This window comes from Fragaria vesca, linkage group LG2, assembly GCF_000184155.1.
Source record: "Fragaria vesca subsp. vesca linkage group LG2, FraVesHawaii_1.0, whole genome shotgun sequence".
Lineage (NCBI taxonomy): Eukaryota > Viridiplantae > Streptophyta > Magnoliopsida > Rosales > Rosaceae > Fragaria > Fragaria vesca.
The window spans coordinates 32,369,209-32,385,135 of NC_020492.1; the positions used below are offsets into that span (position 1 = coordinate 32,369,209).

Genomic DNA, 15,927 nt, shown 5'->3' on the forward strand with positions numbered 1-15,927 from the left:
CAAATGATTCTAATGTTTTCTACTAACAATGTTCTTTCACCACACTACTTTCACCCGTTATCACCATTCATCATCTCAAGTTTGAATTTGATTTGCATGTTGCAATAGAATAGAGCAAGACTTCATAGATAGAGGTGCAGATTAACTGCTACTGCAGCTAGAAAAAGTACTTTTGGATACAAAAATCATCATCATCATACAAACTGCCAAAGCAGAAATAATAGTTTCTGAAAAGCCGCAAAAAGAGTGGATCAATGGCTAGAAAAGATTCATAGTTCTGCCCTAAAACATGTTTGGTATTATTAGGAAAGGAAATGATACCTTTTCCACATATTTGCACTTAACAACAAATATTCCTTAATATCAAATCTCTCAAGATTTGAGTTGAAGGAGGAAAAAAAAAAGCTTACGAAATCATTTTTCTGCCTTGAGTGCTTTATCTGGTAATACATTATCGGGAAGAATAAGCTCTGGGGGAATTTCACGAACAACACCCAGCATTGAGTCATACTCCTCATCACGACGAGCAAACTTCTTACGGAGGACCTTCTCAAACTCAATCTCATCAAAGGACTTCCCATTCTCCGCTGCATGGACTTGTGCAAGGTTGACATAATTGGTGGCTGACTGGGAGATGAATGCTATTTCTTCATCTGTGAGTTTCCTCAGAAATTTAGCGGGATTCCCTGCCCAAACCTGTGATACATTTTACAATTTTTTATTGCTTAATCTAAGTGAAGCAAAATGTTCATCAACTATAAATGGTACATCAGAATTAAATCTTAAATTCAGACAGTATGGATACAGCTGCATCGGACAGCAAATCATTAAGCCGTTACTTTTAATTTCAACCAAATTAAAACCCAAATCAGCTGCATGAATTAAAACCCAAATCATTAAGTTGTTACTTTTAATTTCAACCAAATTAAAAAAGTTATACCATAATTGCTTAGCGCTGACACTCAAAACTCCCATGTCTTTTAAATAGATATCAAACACCACGCATTTACATATCATAATCTTGATTAAAACTCCCATGTCTTTTAAATAGATATCAAACACCACGCATTTACATATCGGACAGCTGCATGAATTAAAACCCAAATCATGAAGCCGTTACTTTTAATTTCAACCAAATTAAAAAAGTTATACCATAATTGCTTAGCGCTGAAACTCAAAACTCCCATGTCTTTTAAAGAGATATCAAACACCACGCATTTACATATCATAATCTTGATTAATGACTCCCAGTCCACCTATCCGTAGTGTTACTTTACACAACTCTTCTTCAACATAGGGTGTGATTTAAAATCCTTAACTAGATTATTTATTCTCTGACTTCTTGTTCAAGAAACATAACAAAGCTTTGACTACATGTCTACATAGTATTTATTGTCCTTTGGACTCCAAAGCACTATATGTACTGGATCAGTGATCCGGATGAAATAGATCCAAAATCTGAGCTACTTTTGCATGCTTATTATTATCATCATACTTTCCAAAAGAAAATATACAAAATAAATAATAGGATTCAGTAGGAGGGTTCTAGACATACCTCTCCACTGGGGATTCTTGTATTCTGTCTCACAAGGGCTCCAGCAGCAACCATAGCATGTTTCTCAACGACGACACCATCAAGCAGTGTGGCTCCCATACCAACAAAGGCCTCATCCTCAACCGTACAGCCATGTACAACAGCACTGTGACCTGGCCAATTAGAGGTTGTATACATAAACCATCAGGGAGTGATTCTCACATCATATGGACCTATGATAAAATTTATACTCTGTAAGCACATTACTCACCTACTGTAACATTATCACCAATAATGGTTGGCAACACCTTCCCACTTAAATTAGACTTTGCCACATGCACAAGAGAGTTGTCCTGTATGTTAGTTCCAGCTCCAATGACAATGTTGTTCACGTCACCTAAGCATAGAGACATATTTAAAAATTATCACAAGATTCCACAAAAGGTAAAGAGTAGATCATAGTTATGGATAAGCAACTATACATTTGAGATCACCCAAAATTCACTAACCAGAGTCCTACAGATCATTAATTGACATAAACCGTAACACTCTATACCTAACCCTTAACCATCTTATTCAACAAGCAAACTAAGTGCTAAGTTATTTCAGTGATTTATGCATTTAAGTAGAAACATCAATGATTACAGTAATCCATTCTTACCCAGTTGCAAACTGTTTTCTTTTCTAGGATTAACTAGGCGTGCTTATCCCTAATATATAAACACTAATGCTCTATACCTAACCCTTGACCATCTTATTCAACAAGCAAACTAAGTGCCAAGTTATTTCAATGATTTATGTCTTTATGTCGATACTTCAAAGAATACGGTAATCTTTTCTTACCCAGTTGCAAGTTGTTTTCTTTTCTAGGATTAACTAGGTGTGCATATCACTACTTCTGAAATAGTTAGCTCTCCAACAGTGATCACAATCAGATCAAATGAGAAAAGGATGCAGTTGTAAACTATGAAAGACATAAAACAAGTATAGCAAGAAATGTGATATTGAGCCAATGTGGATCAATGACAAGTTAAAATAATCGAACATCTAAAACAACAGGTCATCAGAAAAAAGAAAATACAATCTCCAAACGTGCCAAAGTATATATCGTTTAACTGTTATTGCGTCCCAAAATTCTTACCTCTCAATACACATCCATACCAAATAGAAGATCCTTTTCCCACCTGAACATCACCAATGACAGAGGCACTTGGAGCCACGAATGCATCCTTGTCAACCACAGGAGCTTTATCAAATATATTCATAAGAGTCCGATGCCTAGACACTGCAAAAAAGAGCATCATCACTACTCTCTTGCATGGAAGGAAGAAGGCAAAACCAAACAAAATTCCTAAATGTCGCAAAGAAACTAAGAGCAAGTTCATCTAAATTACAAAAACAAAATCAGTGCACATCATAAAAATCATCATTCTCAGTCCCTAGTTCCTCCCCCTTAAAATTAAGAAACACCATACAGCTCAATGCATATCCACCCCCAAAACCCGCCACCACCACCTAACCTCTTCCTTCCCAAATTTTCTACATTTCCCGATTGCGCCAAATCCCATTCTTAATATTTCGACATTGAAACCATATGCTATCACTTTCCCTGCAAAATGCTACATAGTAACAACCAAAGCACAATACTTTAGTGCATTATAATCCACCACTGAAACACATTCTTACATTTCAGACACCATCTCTAACCAACCAACCAATCACAGTCCAGGTAACACAACCAAAACCTAAACCTAAACAATCACCTAATCGAGCAAAGCCACAGACTTTATCCTAATCTACACCTACAGTCTCCAAATCAGCATCAAATTTGAACAAAACGAACATAACCAATACGAATTTAACAGATTGATCGAAAAAAGAGGGATCTAGGGTTTTAGAATCATAAAACGGCGTCGCTTACGCTGCTCCTTGAAGTAGTAGCTCCCCTGGAGGCGGCTGCCGAGGCGATCGACGGCCTGGCCCGTCTCCCTAATCCAGAATCCGACGGTGTATATCGCTCTTCCCAAAGTCCCCATCTTTGTTACTCCCACCAGCTCACTTCTCCAGTCTCCGAGTCTCTCTCTGTGATTAGAACTAGGCCGGAAAGAAGAGAAGAGAGAAATGGCTGCCGCGACAATACTGTATAAAATCCCAACGAGGGCATTTCTGGTTTTTCCTCACTCCCGGTTACGATTTTTTTTTTTGTTACAAAAAGTTTAGGTGAAAGCTTGGTTACGTTACACCATCATCATCAGAGCAAACTTGTAACCTCAACCTAAAGGACTGACAGTAAACACGTATCTATCACACCAACCTCCAGATATGGATTTACATAAGAAAATTTACAGATCGCGAACCAACGAGACTGTTGGTAACGGGGATCGAACTTGGACGGGTCTCCACCACAAACCCGCCTTTGCCAACTGAGCCAAACCTCGTTGGCCCGGTTACGATCATATTTACCAAACCGTCCCTCATTTTCCTTCAAATTAACGGCAGGCAATGAAACGCTGCGTTTTGATGCCCTTGACCGCTTAACGGCGCAAAGCTTGTTTTCTGAGAAATTAGGAAACAAATTGAAACGAAGCAGAGATCGTCTCTCTCTCTCTCTCCGCTTCAAACGTCTCTCATCGGACTCGAAAACGTCGCCGTTTCGTCAAGGTAAAGCTTTTATTTCTCTGATTTGTTATTTAATTATTATAGTAATCGGCTAAGGTTTTGTTTCAGCTGAATTTGAATTAGGGAAGTTACCAAATTGGGGAAAGGTCCAGAATTAGGGTTCATGTATATGTCACATTTTAATGATGCTGTTAATAATGATTTCTTGGAGATCAAACTTAAAATTGAGCTAGGTTTTGTTGGTTGATCAGGGAATTGAAGAGGCTAATAGGTTGATCATGGAAGGAGGAGGAGTGGCGAGTGATGCAGGCTCGGCGGTGGCGCCGATTGCCAAGTGGAGGGATGAGTTTGCAAGGACATTTCAGTACTACTTGGACCGGTCGACTCCTAACCCGGTCCACAGGTGGCTGGGGACACTGGCTGTGGCTGCGATTTACGTGTTGCGAGTTTACTTGGTTCAGGGGTTCTACATTGTGTCTTATGGATTGGGGATTTATATCTTGAATCTGTTGATTGGGTTTTTGTCGCCGAAGGTTGATCCGGAGCTTGAGGGCTTGGATGGGGCTGCATTGCCGATGAGGGGATCGGATGAGTTTAAGCCATTTATCCGCCGCCTTCCTGAGTTCAAGTTCTGGTAATTGTGGAATATGGACCGTTAAGAGTTACTTTGATTTATGGAGTGTTGTGTGATATAGTTACTTAAAATGTGATCTGATTAATGATCCCTTGCTTCAAGTTTGTTTTCTATGGTAGCTAATCAATTATTAAATGTTGATGATTGAGGTCATACGACTGCTTCTGTATTGTTGTTAATACTTGGTTTTGTATTTAGTGACAATGATTTTATCCTCTTTCTGTTGCTTGCTGATCTTTGCACATCAACCTAATTAGTTATGAGACATTTTGACCTGCAGAAGTTGGGGTTTCTTTGGCATTGTTCTGAATAGGAAGCCTGATAAATCACCAAGAGATTTTATTTTTCATGTTTCAAGCTGTGAAATGGGCAAGGGGGAGACGAAATAGATTGTGGGATATGGCATGATGGATAGTGGGGAGACTGAAGGGGCTCTAGGAAGAGCTAAACTGCAAATAAGGATCTGTGTGAATGACTTCAGTAGTCAAGATGGTTATTTGGTGAATGAATTGTCGGTGATCAAACACGTTACTATCTGTGCTTGTATGCAATATTGTGTGCATGTATGTGTGGTGGGTTACCACGACTACAGGTTGAGTCTCAGAATGACTTATCGGTTTACTTATGTGGTTTCAGGTATTCCATTACAAAGGCTTTCTGTGTCGCCTTTCTGATGACCTTCTTCTCTGTTTTTGATGTCCCTGTTTTCTGGCCCATACTCCTCTGTTATTGGATTGTTCTTTTTGTCCTTACAATGAAGCGCCAAATCATGCACATGATCAAGTACAAGTATGTTCCATTCAGCATTGGAAAGCAGGTGAGAGCTCTAGAATATTGTTCACCTGACATTACCCTATTTTATTTTAAACGATTTTCTTCCCTCTCCCAAGTCTATTTGAAATTGTGTTTGTGGCTTGGTTTCTAGATGTTTTTTTGCTTAGAGTTGTCATGTTTAGCTTCTGTAACTGCAATCTACTTACTCGTTTCCTTGGATTATTACAGAGGTATGTAGGGAAGCCTGCTGGAAGTAGTAGTGGCTCTGCGGACTGAAGGTTAGGGAAACAGAATGGAAAGAAGTGCAGTGTTCAAATGTTTTTAGTTATTCTGAACACCTTTCTCGTCAACTCTTGCAAAGTTATAGATATGTCGATCTTTGCATCCTATTAGGATTTAACAAGCAGATGTAACTTGCATAACTCGAGTTCCTCGCCTCTTCTTAATCTGAATTTTCCTAATTTTGTCCTGTAAATACTGCTCTTTTTTCTGCATTACTTCGGAATGTTGAAGACATATTGCTGCCTGCTTTACTCTTGCTGTCAGTTTCTGTAGACTCACATGGTCTGTGTTCATTTCCATTAGCAAGTTGTATTAGAATTCATTCAAACGAAGACATTGAAATAGTCAGCAACTAACAGGTTGACAATAACCCCAACTTGTTTGGGGTTGAGCTTGGAAGCATTTCCAGGTGGGATAGGGGGGGGTGGGGATTCTGACCTGGGCTTTAGGTGCCAGATAGATGTCTAATCAGACATTGAATTGGTTATTGGTATAACAACTCTCCAACAACTTAACAACGATAGCACAAGTTTAGTTGTTAAGTTGTTCTTTTACTTGACTTCAATATGATAACATTCATTCAATAAGAATAAGACACATGAAAAAAAGTTAGTATATTATAGTGACAATATTATTAGGACAGGGACAGCTAATTTTCTCAAGGTCTTCTTTCTCTCCTCAAAATCATTGCATTTGAAGTTGAAAACCTTCAAAGCCAAGCATAACAGTCCGTCCCACTGAACCAAGTTTTTTTCAGCTTTCTCTCCACAAATGAGTGGGAGAATTTATGTTGTGATATTCTTCTGCTGGGCAGCCCTTACTATCATCACCCCCACTCTCATTCTCTTGTCGGAGACTTCGAAACCCTACTCTGAATTACAAGGTAAGAAGCACTGACATATATCCAAATTTTGTCATAGCATTTCTGTCTCTCATATTGGTTTCTTGGTAGCTTGAAATCAATGTAACATGTTCATCATCTTCTTTCGTATTTCGCAGATGAGGGAAGTAGAGGAATCAAGGCTAGAAGATTGATAGGATATGCAGTGAAACATCGAATGATCACAACAACTGCACAAGAATCTGCACCTTCACCTGCACCGGCACCAAGTCCAGAGACAGGTTCGAGGACTAGCGGAATCGATCTTGCCAAGGTCTTCTCAGAATCATTGAGATTGGTGATCAGAAAGACTAGACTAAGGTTGAAGTGAGTCTTTTAGTTTAGTTCTTTTTCTTTTGATGCCTGGAAGTAGCTTCTTTAAGCTGCTCACATGGTTAAAGCGTCTCTGATCATATTTGGAAGAAAATTGTAAGTGTGAAGGGGAATTAGGAAAGCTATTGCCCTGGTTTTCCAGTAAATAGGTAGGTAAGTGGTATCAATTGTACTGATACAAACAAATGATACATAAGCATAAGCTCTATTTATTACAAGTAGTTTTATTTAGCTACATGTGAATCAACAACCTAGCTAATAATGCTTAAACAAATTGGTCGAGGTAGTCCTCCACAGTGGTGTATTCAACATCTGGGTATAGCTCGGAAGCTTCGACTCCGATGGATGGCTCAATCTCAAAGTTAGTAAGAAATCCTTTCACAAACACAGAGTGGTTGATTCCCAATATCACACTTTCTGGAAATGGGGATGCTGCAAACAAAAATAGTACGTGAATCAATATATGTCATCCACAACTTCACTAATTTCATTCTGTAAACTAAGATCCTTCTCTCAATCTTGAAATGTTTCTAAACTGACCTTTAATATCGTCGAGGAGTTTTTGTTCTGGATGATAGACCTTCTCAAGTGGTTTGCCAATTTTCTTCTCCCACAAGGCAACGAGTTCATTGAAGGAGTAAAAGTTTCGAGGAGGCCTGAGGTGGAGAACCTTGTTCAGTGTTCTTGGGTCATCAACTGCTCGGATTGTATAGGTTCCAATGTCCTTTTCGTCGACAAAGATTGCTGTACAAAATTACGTGAACAAAATTAGCCGTTTCATTTTGCAACTTATGTGAGAGGTTCTATATATGGATGTTGCCACTGCATATGGACATAAAGGAGTTGGATTTGTTTTGGTGAATTACCCTTTGCATTTCCATCCCCGAAGATGATGACTTTGTCTCTGGGTGGAGAAGTAACATCTGGCTGGCGCTGTGCCAATCTGGGTAAAAAATAGCCTGCAAAGCAATTGCTGGTGACATATGTGTGGGGTATCCCCTCGGCCTCTATAGCACGCCGGATTTGGATTTTGCTATCAAAAAACGATTTTGCCGGCTCAACTATGTCATGTACACGAACACGATCCACATCGCTTCCGAACTCCGATGGGAAGAATCTCTGATGATCAAGATGGAGTGATACATCAGTGAGTCATATGCATATAATACTCTACTCTTGTATATATTTTTAACAACGGTGGAGACCCTAACCTTGATATTACCAGCTTCCTTGATGGCGGAAATGATTTTGGTTTGATCCTGTAGTGGCGGACCACCCACTGTTGATATCACCACGTCCACCTGTTTGATCACCTTCACCAAGCTCTCGTGGTCGTTGATATCTCCCTGTGAAAATGAAAGTAAACCACTTACCTGAATGTGAATGAGCCAGAAACAGATGGTGGTGGTTAATTAGTTGTGTATAGATACGTACATGGAGCAAAGTGACTCCCAAGTTCTTGAACTTTTGAATGAGTTTTGCCTTGGCAGGGTCATTGACAGTGGTCTCTCTAACAAGAGCGAAAGTGGGATGGTTAGCCTTTGCGCTTGCTTCGACTATGAACTTGCCGATGGAGCCGGTGCCTCCGATTACCAGAATCTTGCTTTTCTGAAGATCAGCCATTGCAATTTGCAAACAAGTAGCTCGGAGACTATATCTCTGGAAGTTCCTCTTTTCCAGAGTTATGCTCAAGTGCTCTGTAATTATGGGAGCTCAAATTAAGAAACAAAGTTTAAGATGTATTTGTATATTTGTATAAACTGGCGTGCTATTTGATGGAGCTAGATTATTGGACAGAATCACCTCTCATGTTATGATCTTTTTAATTTTTATGATGGCTTAATTTCACCGTCATCTTCCAATTAAAATGGCAAAGGTGTCGTATACCATGATGGTTGAACTCTATCTTATCTTCCTAAATTGACTATACACAGTACTGCAGAAAAGAAGTTTGAATCATTTTGGCTTCTGAATTCCGAAACAATCCAAGAGGTGAATTGAAGATTTCAAGTTTAATTAGTACATATCCTCACAGAAGACAAACATTAAAACAACATAATTTGAGAGCACAGAGCTCTTCTGCTAGTACATGAAAGCTAGTACTTTTTATTAAGCAAACATCTTAATCAACAACCAAATGATGCTTAAACAAACTGGTCGAGATACTCCTCCACGGTGGTGTACTTAACATCCGGGTACAGCTCGGAGGCTTCGACTCCGAAAGACGGCTCAATTTCGAAGTTGGTGTGATCTCCTTTCACAAAAATAGAGTGGTTGATTGCCAATATCACATTGATCGGAATTGGAGCCTCTGAAAACATAAGGAACAAAATAATGTGAATCAACCAATATCATTGTTGAAGGGTCTATTTCAATCTTAGAAATCTAGAAGTATAACTGACCTAGAATGTCGTTGAGGAGTTTGTCCTCTGGAACATAGACCTTCGTAAGAACTTTTCCAATTTTCTTCTCCCACAAGGCAACGAGTTCATTAAAGGAGTAAGTGTTCTTGGGAGGCTTGATGTAGAGGACCTTGTTCAATGTTCTTGGATCATCAACCGCTCGGATCGTGTAGGTGCCAATGTCATCTTCCTTGTTAAAGATTGCTGCACCAGATATAAACATTTACAACCAGAATTTCATGAAATTCATGCCTTAAACTTAAGCTTCAACATAATCTGATGAGTATTTTGGGAACTTACCCTTTGGATTTCCATCCCCTAGGATAGTGACTTTGTCTCTGGGTGGAGAAGTAGCTCCTAGTTGTACCAATGTGGGCAGAAAATAGCCTGCAAAGCAGTTGCTGGAGACATAAGTGTAGGGTATCCCCTCAGCTTCTATAGCGCGGCGGATTTGGGCTTTGATTGCAAAGGCAGATTTAGCTGGCTCAACTGCATGTACACGATCCACATCGTTTCCAAATTCCGAGGGGAAGAATCTCTAACGAATCAATAATGTCTTAGAAACCAGAGTATGCATGACAATATGCTCGAATAAAATTAATGACTGAAATACTTAATGTTATTAGCTTTGAGCGTAACTATCGAGACACCAACCTTAACATTACCAGCTTCTTTGATGGCAGCAATGATCTTGGTTTGATCTGCTAGCTGAAAGTTACCCACTGTTGATATCACCACATCGACCTGTTTGATGGCTTTCACCAAGCTCTCATGATCAAAAAGATCCCCCTGTGCAATGTAAAAGTACAAAGTTAAACGATTGGAAACACAAAATGATCTAGAAAGTGTGAATATTATAGCATAGGATGTATACATACATAGAGCAAAGTGACCCCCAAGTTCTTGAACTTCTGAATGAGAGCTCCCTTGGCAGGGTCATTTACCGTGGACTCCCTAACAAGAAGAAAGGTGGGATGGTTAGCCTTTGCGCTCGCTTCGACAATGAACTTGCCGATGTAGCCGGTGCCTCCGATGATCAAGATCTTGCTTTTCTCAGAAGCCATTGGAATTCTGGACTTGCAATAAGTGAGGGACTTAAAAGATTGAATCAAAGAGACTGTTGAACTTCTTTTTGCTTTGTTTCCGAGTTAGTGCTCATCTTAAGTGCTCTATATAGGAAACTATTGGAAATGATAATTGCGTTGTTGGTGGTGCTACTGTGCTAGTGTGCTTGATGGTGGGACTGTTTACCTTCTGGTGCTATCTTATTACTACTTTTAGAAGAAAATACTCTTTCACCATTTTATACCTAACACCCGTAAAATGGCAAAGGTATGGTTGGGATATCGATTGATTATATTTTTGCTTCATTTTGAAGGCAATTTGAGGTGGAATTTGGTCAGAATTACCCTCATACAAGTGCACAGAGAAGGGTTTGGTGAGGGGCAAAAGATGACTTCTGCAGTTTGTTATTATTCCAGAATCTAGAACAAGAGTGAAGAGTAAGCAACTATGCACTAAAGCGTGATTTGTTAACAACTTCACATTCATTCGATATTTCAATATATGCCAGCCATCCACATCCGCATGTTCCACAAGTTCTGCTCAGTCTGGTTTCTTTTTTATCAAATGCTGAAATGATTCCGAACAGGTTATAATCTAATGGTGGAGCCTCATCATATACTCTAGTGAATTGGAGCTATTGGCAAAGATGAACTTGACCTCAGCGTACATATTTGTTGTTTAACTTGTTTTGTATATGGACGTGAACATTATCATTGTACATGCAACAACTAATGGATCGTTAGTCAGCTGTTGCTGTTAATCGGTAGTTTGCCTAGTTGGTGTTGAAATAATTCATCCTACAAATTTAGCATAGATAGAACTATGAAATATAAAATAAACCGATTCATAGTTTCATAAATTAGTTTCCACGAAACACTATGTGCACGTAGAAGAGAAGACAAAGCACTTGCAGTCTTATCAGTCCGAGAAAACCCCTAGGGATGAAGAAATAAGCTAGATGAAGCACTAAATCCACATACCTACCACTACTACAAATAACAACTTAGGCCACAAAATGGTTTTGATTTCGTTTATACATACTATACATACTCTTCCTTGTACATACATTACTATTACGTATTTACTACTACGTACATTACTATACAAACAAGTACTGATACAAAACATTGCTAGATTACTACTGCGCCTAGTGCGTTTAATCGATGCAATTCATGAAGACATGAACATATATTATCTTGATCGATCATACAAATTAACCCATTGGTTCAGGGATGAGTATGAGCGCAGACTGGCCGGAGCATTGAGGGCCTGATCGATGAATCAGGTACTAATTCCGTCGACGCCACCGCCTGCGGAGCGGGCTACATGAAACTGTGAAGCGTAACGTTTACTAGAGTCAGGAGCGCCTTCAGATTTAGGGGGTTCATTCAGAAATGCCCAGTTGCTCCTAGTCCACCTGACCAGTCAAATAACCAGACTAGCTAATTGAGAACATGGATTATGCATAAACTTCTGAAATTGTAACTGCTTTATTTTTGAAGGGTACCACTTACCAGCCGGTGTTGTCTACGAGTTTGTGAGCGGTGCTGGCCATGGTTTCAGTCTCACCGTGCATGAAGTATTTCTTCTGACCCTCCTCTGTACTGGTATTTTTAGCCAGCAGAGGCATAGTGCTCGATTTCTGAAACGTTTTGCCCGACTTATTAACAGTAGCCGTCTGCTCCTGTCATTGTTTTAGATAACACGTACGTTGGAGAAGCTCTCTTATATGCAAAAATTAATGAAACACATACAACACCTATATATATACCTCATAGATGATAGCATCATCACCATCGTTGATATGTTGTTGCTTCTCCTCTGGTTTCTTATGTGATCTCCGAAAAGCTTCAATGTCTTCGTTTGTGAGTGACCGATTCCTCTTGTATATATCTGGAAAACCAATAAATTACAACATAAGCAAGCAATTATACGCTAGCTGGGGTAGAAAGCAAATAAGATTAAAATGAACAGTTACCTGACTTTGATTTGAGGACCGGCGAGTCCCATCCTGCCATTAGTGAACCCATTTCTTGCTCAAATATATTGCTTCAGGCAAACACAGACCTTCACTGTAAACTTTGTTAGATGTTTCCAAACTAATCTCACAGATATATATACAGGTGCCTTTTGGCTTGGTCTTATCTCTCTATCTTTTTCCACCTTGATCTTATCTCTGATCAAAGTAGTTTTTAAATGCCTGGCACTGTGCTTCAGTGCATGAATGAAATTATGAAAGCTTTGGCGGGTAGCTATCTAGCCCACAGGTTTCAGATTAATAATGGCGGCACAGCCAAAACCATGATTTTCTGGATTTTTGTTGTTATCCAAATTAAAGTGGGATACGTCCAGAGGCCCAAATGGAACAGATGGGCTAGCTGGTGACGATATATAGTCCACTTGTCATGTTTTTGCAGGTGACACGAGCCCATTAGACCGATTAACTCCGCCATAGTTATCTGCTTCGAGATCTATGTATGAATCGAATAAATTAATTTCTTTTTAAGTTTCTTTTATACCAGAAAAAAAAGAAAACTATAAACCAGCTACGTCCATGATTATAGCGCATGTAGAAAAAGAAAAGGAAACTAGCGGGTGTAGTTAAGGACGAGCTGGGGGAGTTGTTGAATTAGTTGTGTTTATGTAGTTAATCGTGTTTGATGTGTGGATCTAAATTCATGCAACGACGCAAGAACACAGAGAATAAGCTAGAGAGGCAAACAAAACTTACTAATCTTTTTCCTTGAATGAGTTGAATCTAAATCCAGATACAATCAAGCACTACGGACTACGAAATGAAACTGTACGTTTGCTCAATATCTAGAGCTTCGATCTCTATCGTCTCTTGTTATCTTCAAGAAGGATAACAGAATAGAGGCAAGATCTAATAGGGGATATCCTGTACATATATATAACCCATGCATGTTGTAATTTAGTACTAGGATCTAAGAAAAATCCATTAAACATGTAGCTGGCGTTGTTTGTGATTCCACCTAAAGGCGGCCACGAAATAGAGATCTGTCTAAGTTTACAAACTGGGTCATCATCGTTGTCCAACCTTAGGAACATTTTTATCATTCTCTATTTTGATTTTTTTAGTTATTTTAAAGATCGTGTTTAGCTTTTTTGGTATTTTGGTTTTCGACGACATATCATCGAGATTATATATGAGCATATGACATCGATCGTTTGTTCAAGTGATCGATTTAAGTCTCCTGTTCTAAAGCAAGGGATCGATCAATTCTGAATTCGACTCGAGAACAACTTGTGGGACATCCACGTTTATGCACTATGCATGCATGGTTGGAAGGCGTCCACATACATTCCTCGTCTTCAGAGTTAAGCAGGAATTGGTTACTTATACCTGTCTCCATTACAACGTTTGGAACGACAGGTTTTGTTTGATATAACGAGATTACACTCGAGGAGCCTAAACATACAAACAGATAGTTCCTTCCTTCTACCTATTTACGAGTACCCCATCTTGCAGCTAAACGATGAGATATGACTTATAATTCAGCTGGTGAGTGGACCTTTGTGTTTGAGACTTGAGTAATAACCTTCCAAGCAATCAAGCCCCCATAAAATCGATTCAATTCATTCCTGTCAAATCGAGGAATTAATACCAAAGAAAAAGATAGGAACCACTAAATTAATGGACGAACATGTACACTTAATTGTTCCATTGAAGACCACTATCGTTTGCAAATTAAAATAAGAAAAAAAGAAGAAGATATTTATCTATTCGTCATGCAATTTAAGAATTGAAACTTTGTCTAGTCATATTCGATACTGCTCATTTGCTCGTATCGAAAATGAAAGAGATGATGGATTAGTGTTTTCGCATAATTGATTAGTGGCCTAATGTGCGAAAAAGATTCTACACACCAAGTTGCAATTGCACTATTAATATGTAAGTCCTCAAATCGCCGTATGCAAAGATCAAATGAAGACCAGAGATCCTAAATTTATTCATTTCATTTTCATTTTTGATCCGATCAAATTAAGCGCTCATGATAAGAATATTTCTTATTCGACCTTAAATTCTCACTATTTTTTTTGTTTTAATTTTGTTAACGGTATTAGAATATATGCATGATAATACGACGTGAATGACCGAATTAAAATATTACATCTTAGTTATTCGGTTCACTTACACTTTTAACCTTAGTCTGAAAAAGAATTTTCGTGTAAGGTGAGCTAAAGTGCCATGGTTGCTTTGCTCTCTTAATTTAAAAACCTCCATAGCTAGCTTTCAGCCATGCATGCATTTCCCTCCCACAAAAACACTTCGATTCGAGGAAAGCTCGGAGATAAAGACGTCTACACGTGCGAGCGTGACTGTTGCCGGCGATTTGGCTCACACGAACTCGTGTGCCGAGATATATTCCTCGGCTTGGTTCCCCGATACAATCAAATACATCGTTTTTGTTTTAAAAAACTAAAATAATTAATTTGTGAATTTTAAAATATTTGAGATCTGACCAAAACGAGGGTCTTCACAGTTCACACACACACTACTAGTCCCAAGTGCCACGTGCACAAGATCCACAGCACGAACGTGTTGGACTCGAGAGCATTGGTGTGTGCTTTCGGCTTCCTGTCAACCTCTTCGCGGACCGGTAGCCGTTGATCCGATTAGATTATCCGGTTCGAATTAGGTATGGCCGTATGGTTCATCGGTGATACAAGCCGGTTTCAAACCAAATATCTTATATTACTAGAAGAATCTCGTACCGTCCTTATTATTTACAACCTAGCAAACTCACACTGGTAGCTTCTTAAAAAAAATAATATTACTAGCTCGTAATCTTTTCTTTTTTAGAAGAACATTTGTATTCACGTTAGATAAAGCAGTTTGCGGTAAAGAATATGAGTTGAATTTCCAAACGATCATAAATGTCGTATTTTGAAATCAAGAAAACAAAAGGAGGTGTAACATGTAGGTTTGCTCACTTTGCTAGTAATTTGATGATACATGTATGAGATGATTATCATGGTCGTACGTTTCTAACGACGTTAAGATATCGTTCCACACGTTGTAAAATATAATTCTTAACAAAACAAAAAGAGTCAGACATGGGACCGAACTGAAACTAGGCTGTGTTATAAACCCTTATCTCTTAAAAATCCAACAAAAAAGAAGTTAAACTTTATTTATGGCAAATTTATTCACAAAAAAAAACAAAAAAACCTGTATGTCAAGTAGTCAACACAATTGGCCAATATTATACATTCATACCTTAAGAAATCATATGTATACTTACAAAAAAAAAAAAACTAAATACACACACAGACGGACTATAAATAACACGCGGACCGTCACACAGACGACGGAACGGGTACGGCAAATAAGTAAGGAGAGAGCGAGCACGGAACGGAGGCCTACGTAATAACTAACCGA

General features: G+C 38.8%; 6 protein-coding genes across 6 annotated transcripts; 2 read left to right on the top strand and 4 right to left on the bottom strand.

Annotated features, from left to right (window-relative positions):
• Window positions 1–136: 136 nt before the first annotated feature.
• Window positions 137–3,620, bottom strand: LOC101295196 (gamma carbonic anhydrase 1, mitochondrial-like). Its single transcript, XM_004291815.1, has 5 exons — window positions 3,456–3,620; window positions 2,676–2,819; window positions 1,806–1,931; window positions 1,556–1,707; window positions 137–696 (listed from the first exon to the last, which is right to left on the bottom strand). Exons 1-5 carry the CDS (start codon window positions 3,568–3,570, stop codon window positions 415–417), a joined length of 819 nt encoding a protein of 272 aa, XP_004291863.1. The 5' UTR covers window positions 3,571–3,620; the 3' UTR covers window positions 137–414.
• Window positions 3,621–4,116: 496 nt separating this feature from the next.
• Window positions 4,117–6,093, top strand: LOC101296063 (protein RER1B-like). The gene is made up of 4 exons (XM_004291818.1): window positions 4,117–4,195; window positions 4,405–4,787; window positions 5,424–5,604; window positions 5,790–6,093. The coding sequence occupies exons 2-4, from the start codon at window positions 4,432–4,434 to the stop codon at window positions 5,835–5,837; spliced, it is 585 nt and encodes a 194-aa protein (XP_004291866.1). The 5' UTR covers window positions 4,117–4,195; window positions 4,405–4,431; the 3' UTR covers window positions 5,838–6,093.
• A 492-nt stretch (window positions 6,094–6,585) lies between these two features.
• LOC101296634 lies at window positions 6,586–7,327 on the top strand. The gene is made up of 2 exons (XM_004291820.1): window positions 6,586–6,726; window positions 6,843–7,327. Exons 1-2 carry the CDS (start codon window positions 6,615–6,617, stop codon window positions 7,052–7,054), a joined length of 324 nt encoding a protein of 107 aa, XP_004291868.1. The 5' UTR covers window positions 6,586–6,614; the 3' UTR covers window positions 7,055–7,327.
• Window positions 7,277–8,790, bottom strand: LOC101295778 (isoflavone reductase-like protein-like). Its single transcript, XM_004291817.1, has 5 exons — window positions 8,491–8,790; window positions 8,268–8,402; window positions 7,923–8,175; window positions 7,597–7,800; window positions 7,277–7,488 (listed from the first exon to the last, which is right to left on the bottom strand). The coding sequence occupies exons 1-5, from the start codon at window positions 8,677–8,679 to the stop codon at window positions 7,322–7,324; spliced, it is 948 nt and encodes a 315-aa protein (XP_004291865.1). The 5' UTR covers window positions 8,680–8,790; the 3' UTR covers window positions 7,277–7,321.
• A 225-nt stretch (window positions 8,791–9,015) lies between these two features.
• LOC101295486 (isoflavone reductase-like protein-like) lies at window positions 9,016–10,641 on the bottom strand. The gene is made up of 5 exons (XM_004291816.1): window positions 10,337–10,641; window positions 10,113–10,247; window positions 9,759–9,996; window positions 9,459–9,662; window positions 9,016–9,367 (listed from the first exon to the last, which is right to left on the bottom strand). The coding sequence occupies exons 1-5, from the start codon at window positions 10,520–10,522 to the stop codon at window positions 9,201–9,203; spliced, it is 930 nt and encodes a 309-aa protein (XP_004291864.1). The 5' UTR covers window positions 10,523–10,641; the 3' UTR covers window positions 9,016–9,200.
• A 710-nt stretch (window positions 10,642–11,351) lies between these two features.
• On the bottom strand, window positions 11,352–12,655 carry LOC101296348. The gene is made up of 4 exons (XM_004291819.1): window positions 12,502–12,655; window positions 12,295–12,416; window positions 12,038–12,207; window positions 11,352–11,940 (listed from the first exon to the last, which is right to left on the bottom strand). Exons 1-4 carry the CDS (start codon window positions 12,551–12,553, stop codon window positions 11,805–11,807), a joined length of 480 nt encoding a protein of 159 aa, XP_004291867.1. The 5' UTR covers window positions 12,554–12,655; the 3' UTR covers window positions 11,352–11,804.
• Between the last annotated feature and the right edge of the window lie 3,272 nt (window positions 12,656–15,927).